Consider the following 28,000-nt stretch of genomic DNA (forward strand, 5'->3'; position numbering starts at 1 on the left):
AAGGGTTGCAGTGAGCGAGGACAACGTACCGACACAGGAAGTGCTAGTGAAGTCATTGGTGTAGCCCACGTTGCAATGGCAGCGGAAGGAGCCGACACTGTTGATGCACTGGCCGTTCTTACACAGGTTGGGCATCACCTCACACTCATTGATGTCTGCAAAACACATCCAATATCTCCAATAACACATCTACCAAAGAAATCCTACCAAACAGCAACATTAATATGAATATTTCAGTATTACTAATAATCAATTAAATGCAATAAAAAAGTTAATCAGCAATAAAGTTAAAAGTCCATGTACATTTACTGGTAAAAATATATTTACACCAAAACTTACCAAAGAAATGGCTACACTTTTTGTATAATTAGTCCAAAAATTATTATTATTCTAATACTAATGCATCATGTATATATTTAATAAATCGATTACAGTAAAAATATTAATATAATAAAAAATATTTAACATTTGTCCAGAAATTAGTATAATGATCATTTATATCTATAATAATTAAATAATTTATCTATAATACAACTATTTTAAAAAATGCATGAATGTAAACATTGATCATTATAAATATGAAAAGTAGTACATATTTCCAAAATGTCTGCGTAATATATATATGTATATGTGTGTGTGTGTGTGTGTGTGTGTATATAAATGTGTGTATGTATGTATATATATATATATATATATATATATATATATATATATATATATATATATATATATATATATATATATATATATAAAAATTCACACTTGTCCAAAAATTATTACTGTTAATAATTATTCATAAAAGATAAACAGTTTTACTGTAAATATGAAGTTATAAATATTTTCTTAATTGATCTAACAAATACATTAAATATTACAAAATACTTACAAAATTTTCTAAACATTATTACTAGAATGATACTAATTTATCATTTTAAAACTGAATGAATGAAAATATTCATAATTGTACTGTAAATACGAAATGCATGTTTTCTAATGTTTAAAATATTACAAAATAATACTTATTAAAATGATTAACAATGGATTATTATAAATTTTTTCTAAATTGATCTATGATTGGTCCAAAAGAAGCCGTGATTTGCTGTTAAATGCAGTTTAATCCAGGATCCTCTGGTGTTGAGACTTGTATAACTTAATATAACATTAATGATGTATCTTACTGAAATATGTAGTAGAAACCTCATGAAAGATCTACATTATTTAAAAAAATTATTTCATATTTGGACCTTGGGCGGCGCCATTTTGTTTGCGTTCCAGGGCGATGACGTAGAATGGTTGCACTCGGCAATCAGCTGGCGCTAGTTCTTCTCTTCCGCGTTTGTGTTCAATCCTCAAATAAAGATTCAAAGGGTTATGAATCAGTGAATCGATTCATGATTCAGATCGCGAGTCAAACTGCTGAAATCAGAGACATCGGCGATCCGAATCATGAATCGATTCACTGATTCATAACCGTTTGAATCTTTATTTGAGGATTGAACACAAACGCGGAAGAGAAGACAATGCTGAATAAAGTCGTAGTTTTTGTTATTTTTGGACCCAAATGTATTTTGGATGCTTCAAGAGACTCTAATTAACCCACTGATGTCTCATATGGACTACTGTGATGATGTTTTTATTCCCTTTCTGGACATGGACAGTATAGTGTGCATACACTTGCATACGCTCTCGGACTAAATATAAAATATCTTAAACTGTGTGTGAAGATGAACGGAGGTCTTACGGGTGTGGAACGACATTAGGGGGAGGAGTTAATGACAGACATTTCATTTTTAGGTGAACTAACCCCTAAACACTGAGAGATTGGTCACATGATTGTTCTGCTAGTCAGTGTAGAGGTGTGTGTGTGTGTGTGTGTGTGTGTGTGTGTGTGTGTGTGTGTGTGTGTGTGTCTGACCTCGGCCATCTGTGGTGTACCCCGGGCCAAGCGGACACATCTTCTTGTACTGTACGGTGCCGGGCAGAGGACACAGTTCACACAGCGAGCCCCAGCCGCGGCCGCCATTACAGCAGCACTCCGACTTGGTGACGGTGTTTCGGTTGGTGGACGATTGCTGGCACATCGTCTGCAGGACCTCCGTGAAGCAGAACCCTTTCCTGTTATCTGCCAAAAAAGTGCCCAGGTAACCGTTAGACGCCGGCCAAATGAGCAGCTGTGTACTCAGGGGTCGAACACCGCTGATTTGATTCAGTGTCGTGTGAGCCGTGTTCTGATTGGCTGCTTGCTCTTACCGATGCACTCTGTACCCGTGGAGCTCGACTCGAAGCCCTCGTTACATTCGCAGCGGTAACTGCCCACCGTATTCACACAGCGGCCGTTCTTACAGATCCCCGGCTTACTGCGGCACTCGTTCAGGTCTGCCAAGATAACAGGAGGAGAAGCAGAGAGAGGGAGACACACATACAGAGACACAGAGAGAGAGAAAGAGAGAGAGACACACAGACACACAGAGAGAGAGAGAGAGAGAGAGACAGAGAGACACACATACAGAGACACAGAGAGGGAGACACACACACACACACACACAGAGACAGACAGAGAGAGAAACACAGAGAGAGAGGGACACACACACATACACAGACACAGAGAGAGAGAAACACAGAGAGAGAGAGAGAGACAGACAGACAGACACACAGAGACAAACAGAGAGAGAGAGAGAGAGAGAGACACACAGAGACAAACAGAGAGAGAGAGAGACAGACACACAGAGACAAACAGAGAGAGAGAGAGAGAGACAGACACACAGAGACAAACAGAGAGAGAGGGAGACACATACACAGCGAGAGAGAGAGACACACACACAGAGAGACGCACACATACAGAGAAAGAGAGAGACACATACACAGAGAGAGAGAGAGACACACACACACACACACAGAGAAACAAACAGAGAGAGCGAGACATACACACGGCGAGAAAGAGAGAGAGACACACACAAACGGAGAGAGAGACACACACACACACACACACACACACATAGAGAGAGACACACAAACACACACACACAGAGAGACAAACACACAAACGGCGAGAAAGAGAGAGACACACACACACATAGAGAGAGACACATTAGATAGATATATATTAGAGATTTTAATTGCATTCAATTAATAATAAATATATTATGTATATTAGTATGTTATTAAATCTAAGAAAATGTATATTTAATTACCCTAGTATATATAGTTTGACAAAATACAATAGTTCATGTATTTTCTGAAGACTGTAAACATTTACCATATACAAGCCACAGAATTCCTCAAACGTTTACATTATATCAAGCACACGATACAGAAAATGAGTTTAGGAGTAAATGTGCAATTCAAATCTAAAATACATTTCTCAATGTTCATTATATATATATATAATTTGCTTCTATATTCATATAGCATATTACACTATTATTATAAACATTAATTACTACTATTTTTGTCTTTGATTTATATAAATTTTGCATAAAATATTAAATTATAAATATTGTAATATGTTGCATTATTATTATTATTATTATATAACATATTAAAAATATCATATTAGCTTTTATATTCAAATAGTATAAATGTTACGCTATTATTATGAGATGATTTCTATTATTATATTTATCTTTATAGCTGTGTTTTCTATCCCATTTCAGTCCCACTTGAATTATCGTATCTTTTTTTCCCATGACAACATAGACATGATTCTATCTTTAGTGTCACGTCTCACACACACACACACACACACACACACACACACACACACACACACACACACACACACACACACACACACACTAGTTTTTGTGACATATGGGGACATTCCATAGGCGTAATGGGTTTATACTGTACAAACCGTGTTTGCTATCCCCTTACACTGACCCTACCTCTAAACCTACCCATCACACACACACACACACACACACACACGCTGGTTTCTCACCCATGCAGCCTTCTCCATCAGGGCGGCGGGTCATGCCGGGCGGGCAGATGCACATGAAGGTGCCGATCTGGTTTTTGCAGGCCATTCCCCTGGATGCGCAGTCATCGAGGCCTTCAGCGCACTCGTCCTGGTCTGAGGAGAGAGAGCGACGGCTTATCCACAGCTCAGACCGCTGGCCTGTGTGTGTGTGTGTGTGTGTGCGTGTGTGTGAGTGGATGGCTGATATGTGTGTGTTTCTGTGATCGGTTGATGTGTGTGTGTATGTGTTTCTGTGATCGGCTGATGTGTGTGTGTGTGTGTGCAGGGCCGGCCCAAGGCATAAGCGAACTAAGCGGCTTCTTAGGGCCCCCTTGGCCACCGGGGGGGCCCCCAAGAGCACTTAAAATTATTTCCTGCTGTCGCTGTATGTTCCTTTATGTTTGAAATCGCAAAATGGCCTTTAAACAATTACTAAATAAACTGCTAAATGTTACGTTTTCTAATATATGCACGGATTGATTCAGACAGCGCTGCACGAGCTTGCGGTGCCATCGATTCGGCTGGACTAGCTTGTTCGTCAGGGTTCAAAGTCCACAGTGCGGAAAAAAATCGTCGCTGAAACACGCTACTCATCAGTTGCCCGGTAACCTTTTTATGAATGGATGGATTTGAGAATGCGCTTTGGTTTAGTGCAAATATCTTATATGATATGCTGCATGTTTTGTACAGCAAAACTGTTCCAGTTTCTACAAAGAAGCATCTCTAAATGTTTCTCTGCAAGTGCTGTAGTTTGAGTGGATCAAAATTCTCTCTTTTTTTTCTTTTTCCTTTTTTTTGGGGGGGGGGGGGATGCAAATTAGTTTTCCCCCAAAAAACCTTCCCAACTTCGTAAAGAGAATCATTTATAAATATGTTTTTGTCAACAAATAGAAGTACTAACATCTTTCTGCGTGAATTTCTGCCAAAATAAAAGCTCTGCTTAATATTTGAAAGAAATCCACCAACATTTCTTGTTTTAAAAGAAGTCTCTTATGCTCACCAAAGGCTGCATTTATTTGATCAAAACTACAGTGAAAACAGTTATATTGTGACATATTATTGCAATATAAAATAGCTGTTTTCTATTATATATATATATGATATTCATATGTGATATGAATATGTGATATGTATCAAGTAAATTGTAATGTATTCCTCTGATCAAAGCTGAATTTTCAACATCATTACACCAGTCTTCACTGTCACATGATCCTTCACAGATTATTCTCATGATGATTGGCTGCTCAAGAAACATTTATTTTTTATTATCATGTTGAAAACAGTTGTGTAAACATCTTTTTTATGATTCTTTGAAAGCTTTCTAATATAGATAAATGCTGTTCTTTTGAACTTTCTATTCATCAAAGAATCCTGGGGTAAAGAATTGTGAGCATATTTAGCATGAGACTTCTTTTAAAAAAAAATATTTTTTTAAATCGTACATATCCCAGTCTGAACCGTACTGTAAGACTTTGAATATTAAAGTGCAAATGAACACCTGAGCACTCTTGTGGGTTTGCTACTTTTACAATTAAAAACTGTATAAGGGTAAAAACATGACAGACAGACATGATAAGCAACACAGCTACAACTAATACAATTTATAATGGGTGTGCGATTATTATCACAACAATAGTCAATCGGTACCAAGGGGCCCCCAAATAAAATTCTGCTTAGGGCCCCATGAAGGCTTGGGCCGGCTCTGTGTGTGTGTGTGTGTGTGTGTGTGTGTGTTTCTGTGATCGGCTGATATGTGTGTGTGTGTTTCTGTGATCGGCTGATATCGATGTGCTCTCACCTCGGCACATGCGGTTGTCGTCGCGCAGCACGTATCCTGTGGGACACATACACTCGTACGAGCCGAAGGTGTTGACACAGCGGAAAGCGCAGAGCAGCGGATTCACGGCACACTCGTTGATGTCTGGAGAGAAAACAATGTGAATACTATACTAACAGAAAACAAGATCTGTCCGTCCGTCCGTCTGTCTATCAATCTAGATGTTTATCTGTCTGTCCATCTAGACGTTTATCTGTCTGTCCATCTATCCATCTATCGTACCTTCACAGGTCATCATGGGTCCGGGCTCAAATCCCTCCTGACAGGAACACTCAAAACCACCAGGAACGTTTGAGCATGTGCCATTTCCACAAGGGTTTCCGATGGAGCACTCATCCGTATCTGTGAAGAGGGCAAATCAATCATCAGACCAAGAATGATCATTACAATCCACCCAAAAAACTCATTTATTATGTGGTTGAAGTGACAATCCTTGCTATGAACTATGGGATTTGAGCCTACAACCTTCCTGCTTTCACTGAGGACTCACCCACGCAGTTGACGCCGGTGTAGTCCAGGTTGTATCCGAAGGGACACTCGCAGCGGAAGGAGCCGTCGGTGTTGATGCACAGACCGTTGCCGCAGATGCCTGGGTTTTCCACACATTCGTTCATGTCTGTGGAGGCAGAGAGGATGTTATCACCGGGGGTTGCTGGGAAAGATAAGTGCTTTAGATGGCAGAAGTGAAGCAGTTTTCTCACCCTCGCGACCTACGGGATTCAGGACGGCCTCATGACCGTAGGGACACAGCGTGTGAAACGCAGCTGCAGTTGAGAAAGGGACAAAAACATGTCAAACACACAGAAGATAATCTGATGCTTATAAACACATGGAGACATGAAATGTCCGATTTCTTTCACATTTATCTGGGATGGGTTTGACATGCTGAAATGTTAAGCTCTAAATTCTATAAAACTTGATAAATTGATTAAATTATTAAAATTACAAAGCTTTTTAGAAAGATTTATTAAATATTTAAAACAAATATTAAATAAAACATTTTGGTAAATTCAACTGATCAAAATTAAAATGACAAATTTTTCTCATAAAATTTACAATGATTTATTTGTCATAAAACTATAAAATCATTTGTTTTTTGTTAAATTAAATGATAAAAATAAAAATTACAGTGCGTCTTAAATTTAGAATGACTTTGTAATTATAAAATGATTGTATTCAAAATATTTGTATTAAGTAAATTATTATAAATAAAATTGTAATTATAAATTTCTCATAATTTAGAATGTTATATAAATATGATATTTAATATAATTACATAACATGATATAATTAACTACAGATAATTTCCGTGTGTGTGTGTGTGTATATATATATATATATGGGTTATTATAGTTTACTGACACTAAAACTTTTACTTGCATGAAAAAAAAAAAAAAAATATATATATATATATATATATATATAAAACAACTTTTTTCAGTAAAATGACTAAAACAAACTAAATCTGACTGAAAGCTCATTTTATAAGATGTCAACCTCAAATTTGGATCTCAACTCCATCTTTTTCATAATAGTAAACACACTTCTATAACTTATTTTTTTCCTGTTTCTCTTTTTCCCCTTCATCAATAATCTGCCAAGTGCCTTCTTTAAAAAAAAACAAAAAACTTGGAAATGTCATTTTCAGGTAATTTAGTGCCATTAAGTCCCCTAAAATATAGTACATTCGTTTGACTGAAATAGAAAATGTTGGTGATTATGAGGCGTGGCTGACCTTCGGTCTCGCGCGGGCACAGTTCGCAGGGGTCACCCCATCCCTCGCCCGGCAGCAGGTTACAGCAGCATTTGGCTTTGGTGGTGTTCAGCGGTTTGGGCACCGTGCATTTACCCGCCTCAAAGTGTGTGAAGCAGAAGCTCTCGCGCGTGTCTGAGGGCATAAACACATTTTCATGCTCATCAGTGTACTTCACACAGAAAATAACCCTTACAAATGACAACGCATTAGAGAAAACACTCCACATCAACTAACAATACGTGGTATTGAACCGTGGACTAACTTTATTGTTGCATCCCTAGTATTTAATAAGATCAGATTTTGCCGTGCTATAACTGTGTGTTATGTTGTGCAGGACGGGCCGATCCGAGCGGGATCTCACCGAAGCAGCGGCGGCCGTTGTCGGACAGAACGAAGCCGGGCTGGCAGATGCACTGGAAGCTTCCCGGCGTGTTTTTGCACGTGCCGAACTGACAGATGTTGGGCTCCACGTTGCACTCGTTGATGTCTGTGGAGGAAGAACACAGGAACAGGTGGAAGGCCGCGCGGGTCACGTGATCATCTAAATTCGTGAGTAAATACTATAGACTGTAAAAAAAAATATGGACGTGACGTCACCCATAGGATTTCTACAAGCCGTTCTGAAGCGTAAAGCGTTAGTTCACCCAAAAATGAAATGTCTGTCATTAACTCCTCGCCCTAATGTCGTTCCACACCCGTAAGACCTCCGTTCATCTTCACACACAGTTTAAGATATTTTAGATTTAGTCCGAGAGCGTATGCAAGTGTATGCACACTATACTGTCCATGTCCAGAAAGGGAATAAAAACATCATCACAGTAGTCCATATGAGACATCAGTGGGTTAATTAGAGTCTCTTGAAGCATCCAAAATACATTTGGGTCCAAAAATAACAAAAACTACGACTTTATTCAGCATTGTCTTCTCTTCCGCGTTTGTGTTCAATCCTCAAATAAAGATTCAAACGGTTATGAATCAGTGAATCGATCAATAAATCGGGTCGCCAACGTCACGTGATTTCAACAGTTCGGATCGCGTCAAAGTGTTGAAATCACGTGACATTGGTGATCCGAATCATTGATCGATTCACTGATTCATAAACCATTTGAATCTTTTTGGAGTAACACGGAAGAGAAGACAATGCTGAATAAAGTCGTAGTTTTTGTTATTTTTGGACCCAAATGTATTTTGGATGCTTCAAGAGACTCTAATTAACCCACTGATGTCTCATATGGACTACTGTGATGATGTTTTTATTCCCTTTCTGGACATGGACAGTATAGTGTGCATACACTTGCATACGCTCTCGGACTAAATATAAAATATCTTAAACTGTGTGTGAAGATGAACAGAGGTCTTACGGGTGTGGAGCGACATTAGGCTGAGCCGTTAATGACACACATCTCATTTTTGGGTGAACTAACGCTTTAAATTAGAGGCGAGCTGGGCGTCACCATCTTGCGTACACGTCATCGCGAGTCACTCCCGGATAACAGAAAATGGGCAAAAAGGCGGGATGTGGGCGGAGCTTAGGTGACACAATGACTTTAGACAGCAGACAAACGGCTATCCGCCTGTCACTCAAAGTGGCCACGCCCTTAATTATGCAGACCTTAAAGGCTTTATATAACGTAAACGAATGAGTTATAAATAAATCCACCCCCCTCACAGTCGTCATGAAGGTCAAAATTAGCCGTATAGACCAAAACCACAATTTGTCCCAGACTGTAAACATGTTTTATTCTGCTGTGAAGTTGGGCATTTTAACATGAGGCTCAATGAGATTCTGCTCCTTCTGGAGCCGCTCTAGTGGCCAGTCGATGAACTGCAGTTTAAGTCACTTCTGTATTGGCTTCAAGAGAAACTGGGGGAGGTTGCCGCTTGATAAATACGAGTAAATTCTTACCCACACACTTGTCGTTCTGCACCTCGTATCCCGGAGGACAGATGCACCGGAAGGATCCGTCCAGATTCTGGCAGGTTCCCGGCTGGCAGGCGCCCGGCAGCGTCACACACTCGTTGATATCTGAGCCGTCACAAACACACACACACCTCACTAGATATACACTACACACACTGTCAAACGAGCTTAACACATCACACAGCAATCAGACATTCATAGTCAAACACTGCAAAAAATGCTCTTCTTATTCAGTATTTTTTTCTCGTTTCCAGTCCAAATATCTAAATATTCTTAAATCAAGATGCATTTACTAGATCAGTACAACGACATTAGATATTTTTTGTTGTTTTGTTAAAAATAAAATCTAAATGAAGTGAGTTTTTGCTTAAAACAGGCAAAATCAATCAATGATTCGGATCGCCAATGTCTCGTGATTTCAGCAGTTTGACACACGATCCGAATCATTGATTGATTCACTGATTCATAACCGTTTGAATCTTTATTTGAGGATTGAACACAAACGCTGAAGAGAAGACAATGCTGAATAAGGTCGTAGTTTTTGTTATTCTTGGACCCAAATGTATTTTCGATGCTTCAAGAGACTCTAATTAAAGGTGCACTATGCAGCTTTCCGTCCACTGGAGGGCGCCTATTCTAAACAAAGGCGTAGTTTGATGACGCCAAGTGTGAGCGCAGCATCTTGGGGCATGTGGTCTTCACCTCACAGCCGGTGGAAAATAGGACTCGGGCAGAAATCATGTTCATGGATGCGGTTATTAACGTTACTGTAGTGTGAAGCAGAGCAGGACCGAGTGTTGAGGAGCTGAGCACGGCCGCTGGAGCGATTGTTACACAAACACACGGCTCGTGAACACCGGGACTTTTATTATGACGGGACGGGACACAGACGCGCGCTCTTCCGCTTTTTCCGGTCATGATTATAAGGTAAAGCAGCTCCGTTTATTATATTAGATACATTTAAGTGTGTTTAAAATGATGTTATGACGTTACTCTGTGCGTTCGCTCGGCGCTGCTGTAACATTTTCACACTGCTAAGAGTAAAACGCTTCTGCAGAATAAAACCGAGGGTAACGCAGATATGATGCGATTGACAGGCGACTCCCTCAGACGCTATGCCGACACGTCCCGGCTCACTGGTTAAAATAGCAATTTACTCACAATTTACAAATAGTTGGAAACATTTGGGATATTATAAGTACTCAACTGAACAAAATATATAACACCAGCCTAGTGGTTTTTGGATATTTTACTGCAAAAATACTACATAGTGCACCTTTAACCCACTGATGTCTCATATGGACTACTGTGATGATGTTTTTATTCCCTTTCTGGACATGGACAGTATAGTGTGCATACACTTGCATACGCTCTCGGACTAAATATAAAATATCTTAAACTGTGTGTGAAGATGAACGGAGGTCTTACGGATGTGGAACGACATTAGGGGGAGGAGTTAATGACAGACATTTCCTTTTTGGGTGAACTAACCCTTTAATATTTATTTTGCTGTGTGGGGATTTTAAAATAAGGACTGAGACTCTTATTTTGTCACTAACTCTACGTGTGTTTGCGGGACGATCTGATGGAGATCTGATCTTTCCTGATGGACTGTACGGATCTTTAGGTGTGTAATGAATGTCTCTCTGGATAAACAGGAAGGGCTTGTTGATCGATAGGAAGGTTTTCTGGATCAGTCGTGAGGTTCGTCGGCTCTTCTTACCCACGCAGTTCTTTCCGTCCGGAGTCAGACTATACCCGTCCAGACACAGACACCTGAAGGAGCCCAGACTGTTGATACACTGGCCGTTCCTGCACACCTGACTGGCGTGAACACTGCACTCGTCGATATCTGACACACACACACACACACACACACACACACACACACACACACACACACACACAGTTTGATGTCAAATCCACTGCTGCTATTAGAATTAAAGATGATCAATATTGTGCAACTTCTACAAAACATCCAACATTACATTCTATCCGCCATGCAGTCATTGATCTAAAGTGTGTGTGTGTGTGTGTGTGTGTTTGTGTGTGTAACTCACCCATGCAGTCATTGATCTAATGTGTGTTTGTGTGTGTGTAACTCACCAATGCATTTGTTGTTAATCTAAAGTATGTGTGTGTGTGTGTGTAACTCACCCATGCATTTGTTGTTAATCTAAAGTATGTGTGTGTGTGTGTGTGTGTAACTCACCCATGCAGTTGTTGATCTAATGTGTGTGTTTGTGTGTGTGTAACTCACCCATGCAGTCGTTGTTAATCTAAAGTGTGTGTCTGTGTGTGTGTGTGTGTGTGTGTGTGTGTGTGTGTGTGTGTGTGTAACTCAACCATGCAATCGTTGTTGATCTAAAGTATGTGTGTGTGTGTGTATCTCACCCATGCAGTCGTTGTTGATCTAAAGTGTGTGTGTGTGTGTGTGTGTGTGTGTAACTCACCCATACAGTCATTGTTGATCTAAAGTATGTGTGTGTGTGTGTGTGTATCTCACCCATGCAGTCGTTGTTGATCTAAAGTGTGTGTGTGTGTGTGTGTGTGTGTAACTCACCCAACAGTCATTGTTGATCTAAAGTGTGTGTGTGTGTGTGTGTAACTCACCCATGCAGTCGTTGTTGATCTAAAGTGTGCGTGTGTGTGTGTGTGTAACTCACCCATGCAGTCGTTTTTGATCTAAAGTGTGTGTGTGTGTGTGTGTGTGTGTGTAACTCACCCATACAGTCATTGTTGATCTAGTGTGTGTGTGTGTCTGTGTGTGTGTGCGCGCGTTTAACTCACCCATGCAGTCGTTGTTGTGTGTGAGCTCGAAGCCGGGGAAGCACAGGCAGTTATACGAGCCCACGGTGTTCTTACAGGTGCCGTTCCCACACGGCTGCCGGTCGCACTCGTCGATATCTGCCACACACACACAAATCAGGATCCACAGTGGACCATGTGAAAACTAACGCAAACACACTCTCTCACACGCACACGCACACTATCACACACACACACTCACCCATGCACATGGTCTGGTCGGGCGTGGTCTTGAAGCCGTTGTGGCACAGACAGCGGAAGCTGCCCTGAGTGTCGATACACTCGCCGTGACTGCAGACGTTCGGGATCTCCTGACACTCGTTACGGTCTGAGGAGACGAGACGCGGTGTCAGGTTATTATCTCCAGTTCAGTCATGACAACTCTCTGAATAGTGTCCACATGTAATTGTAGCTCATTCTATAATGACCTATTCTATAGTGGATCATTCTAATCTAGCAGTACTGTTTTCCACTTTATAATACAGATGCTGCCACAGTTTAGTAAGTACAGCTCTGGATTCTTGTGTTTCTGTTGGTCGCAGCAGGAGGCAGACTCACCCAGACACGCTCCGCTGGGCGACAGCTTGAATCCGGCCGAGCATTCGCAGCGGTAGCTGCCGGGGATGTTGATGCAGTTGGCGTTGCGCTGGCACAGGTTGTCGCCGCTATTGCACTCGTCAATATCTGAGATCGAAAAAGGCGGCAAGTCGAGAAATTTAAAATCCCTGTACAAGCAAACTTTAAAAACTTTTGATAAAAAACCTAACCATTTTCATCATTGTAGCATTTTGAAGAAATATAAATGATTGAGTTTTGAAAATGATGTGCTTTTTACAAGTTTGTGTATGGTTTATATAATTGTAAATGGTTTGGCTCCTTCGGTTCTCAGTGATTTTGTTTGTTTCCGTCCTAATATTTCTGAAAGATCTACTAGATCATCTATGAGGAATTGTGCTGTTCCTTCTCGCTGTTTTGCTTTTGGACTCTCGTCTTTTGCTGTGAAAGCTACGACTAACTGGAAAGCTTTGCCAGAAGGTATAAAAGGGTTTAAATCTATTGGTATTTTTAAAATGCAGTTGAAATCTTTTTTTTAAATGTAATCAGCTTTGTAAACATTGACATGGTTGCTGTTTAATTGTTTGAATTGACAGTATGTGTATGTTTTTATTGTGTATACATGTATTGTGTATGTTATTTTATTGTTTACACTGCAAAAATGCTTTTCTTACTTAGTGTTTTTGTCTTGTTTCTAGTCCAAACATCTAAAAATTCTTAAAACAAGAAGTATTTACTAGACAAGCAAAAATTATTGTCTTGTTTTGAGAAAAAATAACTCAAAATGAAGAGAGTTTTTGCTTAAAATAAGATAAATAACCTGCCAGTGGGGTGAGAAAAATAATCTTGTTTTTGGCAGATTATTTTGCCTATTTTAAGATAAAACTCTCTTAATATTAAATTATTTTTTCTCAAAACAAGACAATAATTTTTACTTGTCTAGTAAATGTTTCTTAATGTAAGAATTTGTTGATATTTAGACTAGAAACAAGACAAAAATACTAAATAAGAAGAGCTTTTTTTGCAGTGAATGTTGACCTGCCAAAGGACTGCGGGAGAAAATTAGCTTTGCGCTAAATCCGGCACACTGTAAACCTGAACTAATTCTAACTAATTAAATAGATTAAGTAGTGTATACTCAAAGTTTTAGAAAAAGTTCTACTAACTTAAATAATTCAAGTTGATGTAACATGGTCTTCCTTTTGAGTCATTTTAACTAATATTTTTTGATTAAATGGAACTTTTTTGTGAATAAGTAAGCATAACGTAAAAACATAAATTAAATATAACGTAATAGAATTAAGTAATTACATGCTAAGAATGAAATATATAAACTTAAGATTTCAAGTTGTATGAACTCAAAATCATAAATAATTAAAATAGCTCACTTTGCTCTTGCTAAAATGTTGTTTAAATGTAGTACAATTCACCTGACTTCTATGAAAGAAGAAACAAAAGGAAGCCATGTTCAGTAAGAACTTTTGGATTTTAAATAAAAAATTATGAATAAATGGAAAAACTGTAAACCCGAATAAGTTACCAGAACTCAAAAATTTGTGATTGTGATGTGATTGGCTGTTCAAGGAGTTCTGTCTGGCAACAAGAGAACTAATTCACTGATTGGAGGACATCTTTTTCACCTCGTCTGTTGGTGATTCAAATTAAGATGGAGACTTTTTCATTGTGTGCAATCTTAAATTCGGTAATTTACTAAACCTAACAATAATATGTGAACCAACTTATAACTAACCGGATTTATTTTATTTCTGTTTTAATGAAAATAATAGTTTCATTGGAAGTCACCATGATGGAGATCAGTGTTTGCTTTAGTTGGGTCTTGACCCTTGACTGTGTAATATTAGTCGTTTTCTGGCTGCTTTGTGTTTGTGAGACACATTTTCCGCAATGCATGTTGGGACCCATGGGGAAGTTTTGATTGGTAGTACCCAGCATGGTGAAACAATGACAACACAAACCAATACAAATTAAGTTTTGTTAACATAAAATAGTGTGGTTGTGTACTTAATTTTTAAAGTTCTGTGAAAACTCAAAACTTTGCTATAATAACTGAAAATAATTGAGTTACCTTAACAGAAAATTGTAAGTCATAAACTGCAAATATTTGAGTTGAGCAAACTGAGCACTTAAAATGTACAAAGAGCAGGTAATCCAACCTTTTAAGTTAAACAACTTAATTGATTGCCTCAATTTTTTTGAGTTCTGGTAACTTATTCGGGTTTACAGTGTACAATACATGAAATGGAAACACTTTTGTTAAAAATTGTACATGGTCCTTTTTATAAATAAAATAAAGTAAAGTAAATATGACAACAATCTTTGGTGAAAGTGCGTCGGCGGGGCCGCTACCTTCACATATGAGCAGGATGTTGTTGTAGCTGAAGCCCATGGGACACTCGCAGCGGAAGCTGCCGATCTGGTTGATGCACACGCCGTTAGCACAGATGCCCGTGATCTCGCGGCACTCGTCGATATCTGACCGAGGTTAGCATGTTAGTATGATCTGTTCGGATCCTGCTGCTTTCTATGCTGTTGAAAAGTGATGTCGAACTCACCAATGGGTTTTCCAGTAAGAATGTCGATGATGAAACCAGGATACTGATTTCCACACAGAAGCTGGTACTCGGCTGCAGGAGACAGAAATAAACACAGTATTTTATATTAAATATTATATATTAAAACAATATTTATATTAAACATTATTTATTTATATTAATTATTATTATTATTATTATTTATATTATAAATAAATATATTATTTATATTATAAATATTATCATTATTATTTATATTAAATATTATATATTAAAACACAACAGTATTTTTGTCTTGTTTCTAGTCCAAACATCTAAAAATTCTTAAAACAAGAAGTATAGACGAGCAATTGTCTTGTTTTGGGAAAAACAACTAAAAATAAGGAGTTTTTGGTTAAAATAAGCAAAATAATCTGCCAATGGGTTAAACAAAATAATCTTAAAGGGATAGTTCACTTTAAAATGAAATTCCTTTACTCACTTTACTCACCCTCAAGTTGTTTTAAACCTGTATGAATTTCTTCTGCTGAACACAAGGGAAGATATTTTGAAGAATGTCAATCAGTTAAATGGAGCCATTGACTTCCATAGTATTTTTTTCCTACTATGGAAGTCAATGGCTCCATTTAACTGATTGACACTGACTACGTTTACATGGACAACAATACTCCGATATTAATCTGATTAAGACAATACTCCGATATTAATCTGATTAAGACAATACTCCGATATTAATCTGATTAAGACAATACTCTGATATTAATCTGATTAAGACAATACTCCGATATTAATCTGATTAAGACAATACTCTGATATTAATCTGATTAAGACAATACTCCGATATTAATCTGATTAAGACAATACTCCGATATTAATCTGATTAAGACAATACTCTGATATTAATCTGATTAAGACAATACTCCGATATTAATCTGATTAAGACAATACTCTGATATTAATCTGATTAAGACAATACTCTGATATTAATCTGATTAAGACAATACTCCGATATTAATCTGATTAAGACAATACTCCGATATTAATCTGATTAAGACAATACTCCGATATTAATCTGATTAAGACAATACTCCGATATTAATCTGATTAAGACAATACTCCGATATTAATCTGATTAAGACAATACTCCGATATTAATCTGATTAAGACAATACTCCGATATTAATCTGATTAAGACAATACTCCGATATTAATCTGATTAAGACAATACTCCGATATTAATCTGATTAAGACAATACTCCGATATTAATCTGATTAAGACAATACTCCGATATTAATCTGATTAAGACAATACTCCGATATTAATCTGATTAAGACAATACTCTGATATTAATCTGATTAAGACAATACTCTGATATTAATCTGATTAAGACAATACTCCGATATTAATCTGATTAAGACAATACTCTGATATTAATCTGATTAAGACAATACTCCGATATTAATCTGATTAAGACAATACTCCGATATTAATCTGATTAAGACAATACTCTGATATTAATCTGATTAAGACAATACTCTGATATTAATCTGATTAAGACAATACTCCGATATTAATCTGATTAAGACAATACTCTGATATTAATCTGATTAAGACAATACTCCGATATTAATCTGATTAAGACAATACTCTGATATTAATCTGATTAAGACAATACTCCGATATTAATCTGATTAAGATAATACTCTGATATTAATCTGATTAAGACAATACTCTGATATTAATCTGATTAAGACAATACTCTGATATTAATCTGATTAAGACAATACTCCGATATTAATCTGATTAAGACAATACTCCGATATTAATCTGATTAAGACAATACTCTGATATTAATCTGATTAAGACAATACTCTGATATTAATCTGATTAAGACAATACTCTGATATTAATCTGATTAAGACAATACTCTGATATTAATCTGATTAAGACAATACTCTGATATTAATCTGATTAAGACAATACTCTGATATTAATCTGATTAAGACAATACTCTGATATTAATCTGATTAAGACAATACTCCGATATTAATCTGATTAAGACAATACTCTCAATACTCTGATTAAGAGGCTACCATGTAGACAGCTATTTCTAATTACCTTAATCTGATTAAAGTCATAATCTAACTAAACATAAATCGGATTAAGACATGTGGAGTATGCCTATTTTAGTCGCATTATCGGAGAGCATTACAGACATGTACACACCTTAATCTAACTATTAATGTCGTGTCTGAGATTTTACCGCATTTTGTGACAGGACACATAACATTACGCACAACAGGGAAGTGCAGAGGGGAGGCTTTGTGGGTTCGAGCCTCTGCCTTTTTGAAAATTAATCAAAAGTGCCCCTTTCAACAATCATCGATAATATTGTGGCCAATAAAACAGAATTGGAATTAAAATTAATATAACAACGTGTACAAAACAGTAACAAATGGCGGAAAAGTCCCGTTTATCTTTTACGGATCTGTCAGTCTGAAATGTCGTTGCCATAACGCGTTGCTATGGGCGGTGTGTGTTTTACTTGACTGTTCATTCTGAACACTGCGTCCTTTCTATATAGTTTTTTATTTATTTTTGTTGTAATTATTATGCTCATTGTAAAAGTAAAATACAATAAGTTTGTATCTGTAATCGCAGACCAGATGGGTCATTCAGTGAACGCCTGTGGCTCGACGGCAGGAAAAACAATCCAAACAGTCACGATTTTAAACCTTCTTCCTCATTAATCAAAGCTATTATTATAAATGTAGGCTGTCAATAAGGAGGAAAGAGGGGCAGTGTCTCTTCAAAAAAACAGAAAGAGACGATACATAATGTTACAAAAATAAATCAACGTAAATGTATATAAAACATTATAAAAACAAGTGTTTTTTATACTTCTTAATGTAAAGTAACACTGTCCAACAGCGACACCCGCAGGTGAAGTTAGCGGGTTTCCTGATCCCATAAAATTAACAGACCTTCCAAAGTCACGCTATGATTGGATGTTGGAGAAAATAGCGTAGCATGGGGACGTAATTATTATCGATCTATGTTCTATCACATATAAAATGGGAACATGAACGGAGTACTCTAAAAGCAACTCATGTAAACAACTTAATCAGAATATTGTCTTATTCAGAATAAGGTCAATAATTAGATTACTGCTGTCCATGTAAACGTAGTCATTCTTCAAAATATCTTCCCTTGTGTTCAGCTGAAGAAAGAAAATCATACAGGTTGGAAACAACTTGAAGGTGAGTAAAGGATGACAGAAATTTCATTTTAAAGTGAACTATCCCTTTAATTCAAACAGAAAACAAGATTATTTTTCTTACCCCACTGGCAGATTATTTTTCTTATTTTAAGCAAAAACTCTCTTCATTTTGAGTTATTCTTTCCCAAAACAAGACAATCATTTTTACTTGCATAGTAAATGTTTCTTAATGTAAGATTTTTTTTTGATATTTTGGCTTGAAATGACAAAAATACTAAGTAAGAAGAGCTTTTTTTGCAGTGCATCATGAGGGAGACTCACAGGTGGCCGGGGTCGGACAGGCTTCGCAGGGTCTGTTCCAGGCTTTGCCCACGTTGTACGAGCAACAGCACATCTTCTTGGTCATGTTGAAGGACAGCTCGTTCTCGCAGGTGTCGTTGAAGTTGCGGTAACACACGCTCTTTCTCATATCTGCACATCCGAGGCGAAAAAACAAACACTCAAAATGAAAATTAAAGGACAACTCCGGTGAAAAATGACCCTAGGGGTGATTAACAGATGGTTACCAAGTAGATCGTTCTCTGGGATGTGTTTTCATGAAAATCGGACATTTTAAGGAGCCATCTTGGAAGACGGTCTTGACAAGTTGAGCCACGAACGCTGTGCTAGAGGTCTTCACGGGGCACCCGAGACCCGTGGACCCGGGATCCGACCCGGGACCCGTACGGGTTCGGGTCTATTTTTTAAATGGTCAGCCGGGTCCGGGTCGGGTCCTAATCTATTACTTCGGTTCCCGGGTCTGTTAATGTTGTAGCCTATGTAATACGTCAATCGGACTCGGAGAACACCTGGCCGTGAGAGTCAGCGCGGCTTGTGTGTTTTGTGTAACTTACAAATTGCTAAATTAGGATAAGAAAAGTGTGAGCCGGGAAATGAGGTTTAGAAATACACAACAACAACAAAAACACAAGCGCTCTCTCTCGCGCGCGCGCTCTCTCAGCCTTTTAGAAAGCGGGCAGATTTAATGCATGCGCGCGGTAATAATGTACTCAAGAATATATTTCAAATCAGCAACAAGACCTCAGGTGAACTGTCACATAAATGTTTTCTGTGATGCGTTAATTGCGTAAAAAAAGGTTCATATTTCAGGTTGCTCCAGCTGACGCGCGAGTGCAGTCTCAAGCGCGTGTCATGTTTCTATGGCAACCCGAGCTTCCGCAGACCGCAGTGACTGTAATGACTTTAAAAATAATATGAATGAACCGTCTTGTTTAATCTTAAAGTTCTGCTAGTCAGACTCGGCTCAGAGAGATTATGGCAAATAAATAATGGTAACGCAAGCGGCCATGGCACTAAACGAGCAATAGTTATTAGTTCAAAAGGGCAAACAGTCAAAGTTATTATGCGAATTAACTCATAAATCCGTCACTGTGAAATAAAATTGACTTTTACAGCTGAAATGAGTGAATTAAGCATGCTTGGAACAATTAATGAGGAATATTGTAATACATCACAATCAAGGTACAAGGGAGACAACGGCTATATCGTTAGGTAGGCTGACTGAGACAAAGTTATTTTTCGCAGCTTGTTCATTAACTTGTTAACAGCAGTAACGTTATATTGTGTAATATGAGACAATCGGGTCCAGTCGCGTCTGTGTCTTCCCGGCGGGTTCGGTTCCAGCTATCAAATAATAGACGGGTCCAGGTCGGTTCCGGGTAATATATTTTTGGCATTTTTCGGATCTGCACGGGTCCGGGTCCAGTTTTTGAAATAATAGACGGGTCCGGGTCGGGTCTGTGTTGAACATTGCGGGTCTCTTCGGGTTCGGGTGCGAATTTTTGGACCCGTGAAGACCTCTACGCTGTGCTAATATTTAAAATATGGGACAGCTTCTTCCCTTGTAGTTGGTCAACCATATATTTTAATAGACAGATGCATTTCCATGTAATTCGATTTCACAAACTTAATCCCTACCGACCAGCTCACTTAGCACGGCGTTCGCCGCTCGACTCGTCGAGACTGTTTCCCAAGATGGCCGCCATCTGTAAACGCGTAATGCACTGTCTTTATAAAGTATCTCCTGTTTGTCCTCTTACAAAGTTCTCAATGCTTCAGTTTGCATGTAGGGACCCTCATTATGCTGCCGTGTTAGTGTGAGGCTATGTTGAGCCTTGTTAGCGGTATTAACTAGCGGTTTAATTCCACTGACCCCATAGACAAGCGCTATAAGCTAATCTGTGTTTAGAGATAAAACTCTTTACATTCGATTCTCATGAAAACGGATCGCAGAGAACGATCGACACGCTAACCATCTGTTAATCACCCTGAGGGGCATTTCTCACCGGAGATGTCCTTTAAAGGGTTAGTTCGCCCAAAAATGAAATGTCTGTCATTAACTCCTCCCCCTAATGTCGCTCCACACCCGTAAGACCTCCGTTCATCTTCACACACAGTTTAAGATATTTTATATTTAGTCCGAGAGCGTATGCAAGTGTATGCACACTATACTGTCCATGTCCAGAAAGGGAATAAAAACATCATCACAGTAGTCCATATGAGACATCAGTGGGTTAATTAGAGTCTCTTGAAGCATCCAAAATACATTTGGGTCCAAAAATAACAAAAACTACGACTTTATTCAGCATTGTCTTCTCTTCCGCGTTTGTGTTCAATCCTCAAATAAAGATTCAAACGGTTATGAATCAGTGAATCGATCAAGGATTCGGATCGCCAATGTCACGTGACTTCAGCAGTTTGACACACGATCTGAATCATGAATCGATTCACTGATTCATAACCGTTTGAATCTTCAGACTAAATATAAAATATCTTAAACTGTGTGTGAAGATGAACGGAGGTCTTACGGGTGTGGAGCGACATTAGGGAGAGGAGTTAATGACAGACATTTCATTTTTGGGTGAACTAACGCTTTAAGAGTCAGAGCTCTAGATGACGAGGTCTTACCCATGCAGTTGTTTCCTCCGTTGACCTGCATATATTCGGGCGGACAGACGCAGGTGTAGTTGCCCAGTGTGTTGTAGCAGGTTCCTGGGCCGCAGATGCTGATGTGCGCCGTGCATTCGTCAATATCTGTGTGAGAATCGGTCAATAAATGTCAGTATTCAGCCACCTGAACACCTCCAACTCCTTCTGCTGTGTTGACCCTTTTGTTGATGTTTGCAGAAATTTGAATGAAGTTATATAGTTACTTATTTTTTATTATTTAATTACAAGCACAATTAAAATAGTTCCTACATCAATATTATTAAACTTCAATACATGTTCATGCATTTTCATAATTAAGTATTAAATTATTAATAGATATTAAAATACTCAAATTATTAATATAATATTTAATTAAAATATAAAACTTTAATTAATTATGTTTATTAATTCATTTATATATATATAAATATATAAATATATATATATATATATATATATATATATATATATATATATATATATATATATATATATATATATATATATGTATGTATGTATATGTGAATTTATAAAAAAGGTTTCTAAACATTAACATACACTGATTCAAATATTCATTAAATATTCATAATTTATTTAAATATTTAATTGAAAAATAAATGCAAAAAATATATATTTTTAATTAAAAGTAAATTACACAAATATATACTTCTATAAGAAATTAATACAAATTAATCAATCAAAATATGAGTATAAATTTAAATATGAATTTAAAATAACTAATTACTTCTAAAATATTTAGTTAAGTCATATCAATTAATTCAAAAGAAATGAATTAAGGATACAAAATATTAACATTAATCGATCAAAAAAAAGACTCAGCAGTTTTCAGCAGCTCGGATGACCTTCACAGATGCGCGTCTCCTCGTTGAGGTAGTATCCGGCGGGACATTCACACTGGAAGCTGCCGAAAGTGTTGACACAGTTTCCCCCCTGGCACAGGCCGGGCAACTCCTGGCATTCATCTATGTCTGATGAGAGAGAGAGGGAGAGAGCGTCATTATGGCACACACTCCTGGCTTCATCTTGCTGCCTGCGGCCCGATCCGTCCTTACCCTCCAGGATGACTGTGATGGGGTTCGGCCGGAAGCCTTCTCCTCCGGGACACAGGGTTTTGTACTCGGCTGTGAGGAGACAGAATTCATCAGGGCGTCAGTGACGGGTGAAGCCAGCAGAGTTTTTGCTTGAGTGTGTATATATATGACAGACTTAAGTGTGTGTGTGTGTGTGTATATATGACAGATTTAAGTGTGTGTGTGTGTGTATATATGACAGATTTAAGTGTGTGTGTGTAAAGTATATATGACAGACTTAAGCGTGTGTATATAGAGTATATATGACAGACTTAAGCGTCTGTGTGTAGAGTATATATGACAGACTTAAGCGTGTGTATATAGAGTATATATGACAGATTTAAGTGTGTGTGTGTAGAGTATATATGACAGATATAAGCGTGTGTATATAGAGTATATATGACAGATTTAAGTGTGTGTGTATATATATAGAGTATATATGACAGATATAAGCGTGTGTATATAGAGTATATATGACAGATTTAAGTGTGTGTGTTTGTGTGTATATATGACAGATTTAAGTGTGTGTGTGTGTGTATATATGACAGATTTAAGCGTGTGTATATAGAGTATATATATGACAGACTTAAGCGTGTGTGTGTGTGTATAGAGTATATATGACAGACTTAAGCGTGTGTGTGTAGAGTATATATGACGGACTTCAGCGTGTGTGTATATAGAGTATATATGACAGACTTAAGCGTGTGTGTGTAGAGTATATATGACAGATTTAAGCATGTGTGTACATAGAGTATATATGACAGACTTAAGCGTGTGTGTATATATAGTATATATGACAGATTTAAGCGTGTGTATATATAGAGTATATATGACAGATTTAAGCGTGTGTGTATATAGAGTATATATGACAGATTTAAGCGTGTGTGTATATAGAGTATATATGACAGACTTAAGCGTGTGTGTGTGTAGAGTATATATGACAGATTTAAGCGTGTGTGTATATAGAGTATATATGACAGACTTAAGCGTGTGTGTGTAGAGTATATATGACAGATTAAAGCGTGTGTGTATATAGTGTATATATGACAGATTTAAGCGTGTGTGTGTGTGTAGAGTATATATGACAGATTTAAGCGTGTGTGTGTATATAGAGTATATATGACAGATTTAAGCGTGTGTGTTTGTGTGTATATAGAGTGTATATGGCAGATTTAAGCGTGTGTGTGTATATAGAGTATATATGACAGATTTAAGCGTGTGTGTGTATATAGAGTATATATGACAGATTTAAGCGTGTGTGTGTATATAGAGTATATATGACAGATTTAAGCGTGTGTGTGTATAGAGAGTATATGACAGATTTAAGCGTGTGTGTGTATATAGAGTATATATGACAGACTTAAGCGCGTGTGTAGAGTATATATGACAGACTTAAGCGTGTGTGTGTAGAGTATATACTTAAGCGTGTGTATATAGAGTATATATGACAGACTTAAGCGTGTGTGTGTAGAGTATATACTTAAGCGTGTGTATATAGAGTATATATGACAGACTTAAGCGTGTGTGTGTAGAGTATATACTTAAGCGTGTGTATATAGAGTATGTATGACAGACTTAAGCGTGTGTGTGTAGAGTATATATGACAGACTTAAGCGTGTGTATATAGAGTATATATGACTGACTTAAGCGTGTGTGTGTAGAGTATATACTTAAGCGTGTGTGTATATAGAGAATATATGACAGATTTAAGCGTGTGTATAGTATTAATGACAGATTAAAGTGTGTGTGTGTGTATATAGATGACAGATTTAAGCGTGTGTGTGTGTATATAGAGTATATATGACAGATTTAAGCGTGTGTGTGTGTATATAGAGTATATATGACAGATTTAAGCGTGTGTGTGTGTATATAGAGTATATATGACAGATTTAAGCGTGTGTGTGTGTATATAGAGTATATATGACAGATTTAAGCGTGTGTGTGTATATAGATGACAGATTTAAGCATGTGTGTGTGTGTGTATATAGAGTATATATGACAGACTTAAGCGTGTGTGTGTAGAGTATATACTTAAGCGCGTGTGTATATAGAGTATATATGACAGACTTAAGCGTGTGTGTGTAGAGTATATACTTAAGCGTGTGTGTATATAGAGTATATATGACAGATTTAAGCGTGTGTATAGTATTAATGACAGATTAAAGTGTGTGTGTGTATATAGATGACAGATTTAAGCATGTGTGTGTGTGTGTATATAGAGTATATATGACAGACTTAAGCGTGTGTGTGTAGAGTATATACTTAAGCGCGTGTGTATATAGAGTATATATGACAGACTTAAGCGTGTGTGTGTAGAGTATATACATAAGCGTGTGTGTATATAGAGTATATATGACAGATTTAAGCGTGTATAGTATTAATGACAGATTAAAGTGTGTGTGTGTGTATATAGATGACAGATTTAAGCGTGTGTGTGTGTGTATATAGAGTATATATGACAGATTTAAGCGTGTGTGTGTATATGGAGTATATATGACAGATTTAAGCGTGTGTATAGTTTATATGACAGATTAAAGTGTGTGTGTGTATATAGATGACAGATTGAAGCGTGTGTGTGTGTGTATATAGAGTATATATGACAGATTTAAGCGTGTGTGTGTATATAGAGTATATATGACAGATTTAAGTGTGTGTGTGTGTATATAGAGTATATATGACAGATTAAAGTGTGTGTGTGTGTATATAGAGTATATATGACAGACTTAAGCGTGTGTGTGTGTAGAGTATATACTTAAGCGTGTGTGTATATAGAGTATATATGACAGATTTAAGTGTGTGTGTGTATATAGAGTATATATGACAGACTTAAGCGTGAGTGTATATAGAGTATATATGACAGATTTAAGTGTGTGTGTGTATATAGAGTATATATGACAGATTAAAGTGTGTGTGTGTGTATATAGAGTATATATGACAGACTTAAGCGTGTGTGTGTGTAGAGTATATACTTAATCGTAAGTGTATATAGAGTATATATGACAGATTTAAGTGTGTGTGTGTATATAGAGTATATATGACAGACTTAAGCGTGTGTGTGTAGAGTATATACTTAAGCGTGTGTGTATATAGAGTATATATGACATATTTAAGTGTGTGTGTGTATATAGAGTATATATGACAGACTTAAGCGTGTGTGTGTAGAGTATATACTTAAGCGTGAGTGTATATAGAGTATATATGACAGATTTAAGTGTGTGTGTGTATATAGAGTATATATGACAGACTTAAGCGTGTGTGTGTAGAGTATATACTTAAGCGTGTGTGTATATAGAGTATATATGACAGATTTAAGTGTGTGTGTGTATATAGAGTATATATGACAGACTTAAGCGTGTGTGTATATAGAGTATATATGACAGATTTAAGTGTGTGTGTGTATATAGAGTATATATGACAGACTTAAGCGTGTGTGTGTAGAGTATATATGACAGACTTAAGCGTGTGTGTGTGTATAAAGAGTATATATGACAGATTTAAGCGTGTGTGTCCGTACTGGAGTTGACAGGAGGGCAGAGTTCGCACGGGTTCCCCCAGGCTCCGCCCAGCGAGCAGCAGCAGGACGCGCGTGTCACGCCCACTCCGATCTCAGCGCTGCAAGATATCCCGCCGTCGCCGCGGTCCAGAGTGTCCAGGAAACAGTTTCCCACACGCGTGTCTGTCCGAGGGGAAGCGGATCAGGGCTCTTTCGTGTCATATTGTTAGTACATGAGCAGTAAAGAGGCGTTGAGTTTGGGACGTACCGACACAGCCGACTCCAGACGGGTTGAGCTCGAAGTCTGGCGGGCAGTTGCACAGGTAGCTGCCGGGCAGGTTCATGCACACACCATTGATGCAGTTCACCGGGTCGAAACACTCGTTGATGTCTGTCAGATGGAAAAGAGACAGTGTTAGACATAACAGAGATAACACACACAGTGTTTCCAGTGAGATTTGTGGCCGTGCTGACATTCAGAGCTAGCCTAGAAATCTAGACGCACCCTAGCGGCAGCAAATCTAATCTGCCTGTGAGTGTCGTCTAGCAACTCTCAATACCCTTCTGCTGTAATCGCCTAACTCTTGCCGGGCCAATCACATCGTGTATAGAGTCGGTGGGCGGGGCCATAATGATGACGGCCGAGTTGCGTTTGCGTGCTTCTAGTAAACACAGAAACTGGCGAACGGCGGTCTTTCGAATCAGCTTTGACCGCGACTCTGGAAGACTTGGAGTTAAGCTTTTCTCTGAGAAAAGAACAACGAACGGCACTGAAGTCATTCTTAAAAAGGGAAGATGTGTTCTGAGTTTAGCCGACCGGATACGGCGAATGTTTAATCTGTCAGCGAGCTCTGCTTCACCGTCGTTGCTCCGGTTGGTTGTAGCGCTATCCTATCGCGTGCAGAGGGAGTTTGAAAGACAACCGTTTATCCGCCCCTCAGATTGAGCTGTCAATGGTGAGTTTCCAGACCAAACATCTTGATGTGGGTCTGGCTTGTCAGGCTAATTCAGAGCCCCTTTGTACAATAAAAAAGTTTATTTTTATTGCACTGCAAAAAAATGCTCTTCTTACTTAATTTTGTCTGTTTCCAGTCTAAATATAAGCTGACAAGCCAGACCCACATCAAGATGTTTGGTCTGGAAACTCACCATTGGCAGCTCAATCTGAGGGGCGGATAAACGGTTGTCTTTCAAACTCCCTCTGCACGCGATAGGATAGCGCTACACCAACCAGAGCAACGAAGGTGAAGCAGAGCTAGCTGATAGGTTAAACATTCGCCGTATCCGGTCGGCTAAACTCCGAACACATCTTCCCTTTTGACACTCGCGGCAAATTAGATTTAGTCTAAATATCTAACAAATCTTAAATCAAGATGCATTTACTAGATCAGTAAAACGACATAAGATATTTTTTCTTGTTTTCTTAAAAATAAAATAAAAATGAATTGAGTTTTTGCTTAAAACAGGCAAAATGATCTGCCAATGGGGGGAGAAAAATAATCTTATTTCTGTTTGACATCTTGTTTCTTGTTTCCGTCCCAAACAGAAATAAGATTATTTAACAATAATAAAAATACATTCTTATAAAAACGCTCATTTTAAGGAGGTTTGCTGAAACGAACTGATGAAGTGTGTGTTGTCACCTGTGCAGTGTGTGTGTGTGTGGGTGTGGTCACCTGTGCAGTTTCCTCCGCTGCGGTCCAGCTCGTAGCCGTAGTCGCAGATGCAGCGGAACATCCCCGGCAGGTTCTGACACGTCCCGAACACACAGATGTTCTGGAAGGTGCACTCGTCGATATCTGACGGACGACACACAGCGC

The 28,000-nt window shown here is 38.0% G+C and overlaps 1 protein-coding gene and 1 long non-coding RNA gene across 2 annotated transcripts in view; one reads left to right on the forward strand and one right to left on the reverse strand.

The window, feature by feature from the left end:
- Window positions 1-28,000, reverse strand: part of fbn2b (fibrillin 2b) — a 113,038-nt gene that overhangs the window by 14,679 nt on the left and 70,359 nt on the right. The window contains exons 35-58 of the mRNA XM_067415298.1: window positions 27,857-27,979; window positions 26,449-26,571; window positions 26,202-26,363; window positions 22,670-22,738; window positions 22,460-22,585; window positions 21,576-21,701; window positions 18,930-19,079; window positions 15,409-15,480; window positions 15,203-15,328; window positions 12,839-12,964; window positions 12,483-12,608; window positions 12,263-12,379; window positions 11,196-11,324; window positions 9,458-9,577; window positions 7,913-8,038; window positions 7,531-7,683; window positions 6,497-6,559; window positions 6,286-6,411; window positions 6,018-6,137; window positions 5,757-5,879; window positions 3,941-4,072; window positions 2,251-2,376; window positions 1,916-2,122; window positions 30-155 (exon numbers count right to left, since the gene is read on the reverse strand). Of these exons, the coding sequence (XP_067271399.1) occupies window positions 30-155; window positions 1,916-2,122; window positions 2,251-2,376; window positions 3,941-4,072; window positions 5,757-5,879; window positions 6,018-6,137; window positions 6,286-6,411; window positions 6,497-6,559; window positions 7,531-7,683; window positions 7,913-8,038; window positions 9,458-9,577; window positions 11,196-11,324; window positions 12,263-12,379; window positions 12,483-12,608; window positions 12,839-12,964; window positions 15,203-15,328; window positions 15,409-15,480; window positions 18,930-19,079; window positions 21,576-21,701; window positions 22,460-22,585; window positions 22,670-22,738; window positions 26,202-26,363; window positions 26,449-26,571; window positions 27,857-27,979 (2,997 nt within the window). The remainder of the gene's footprint in view (window positions 1-29; window positions 156-1,915; window positions 2,123-2,250; window positions 2,377-3,940; window positions 4,073-5,756; window positions 5,880-6,017; window positions 6,138-6,285; window positions 6,412-6,496; window positions 6,560-7,530; window positions 7,684-7,912; window positions 8,039-9,457; window positions 9,578-11,195; window positions 11,325-12,262; window positions 12,380-12,482; window positions 12,609-12,838; window positions 12,965-15,202; window positions 15,329-15,408; window positions 15,481-18,929; window positions 19,080-21,575; window positions 21,702-22,459; window positions 22,586-22,669; window positions 22,739-26,201; window positions 26,364-26,448; window positions 26,572-27,856; window positions 27,980-28,000) is intronic.
- On the forward strand, window positions 9-28,000 carry LOC137039944 (uncharacterized). Its single transcript, XR_010897786.1, has 3 exons — window positions 9-126; window positions 7,886-8,100; window positions 27,865-28,000. It is a non-coding gene; the product is annotated as an uncharacterized lncRNA (long non-coding RNA).

The sequence above is a fragment of the Pseudorasbora parva genome, chromosome 14, assembly GCF_024679245.1.
Source record: "Pseudorasbora parva isolate DD20220531a chromosome 14, ASM2467924v1, whole genome shotgun sequence".
NCBI lineage: Eukaryota > Metazoa > Chordata > Actinopteri > Cypriniformes > Gobionidae > Pseudorasbora > Pseudorasbora parva.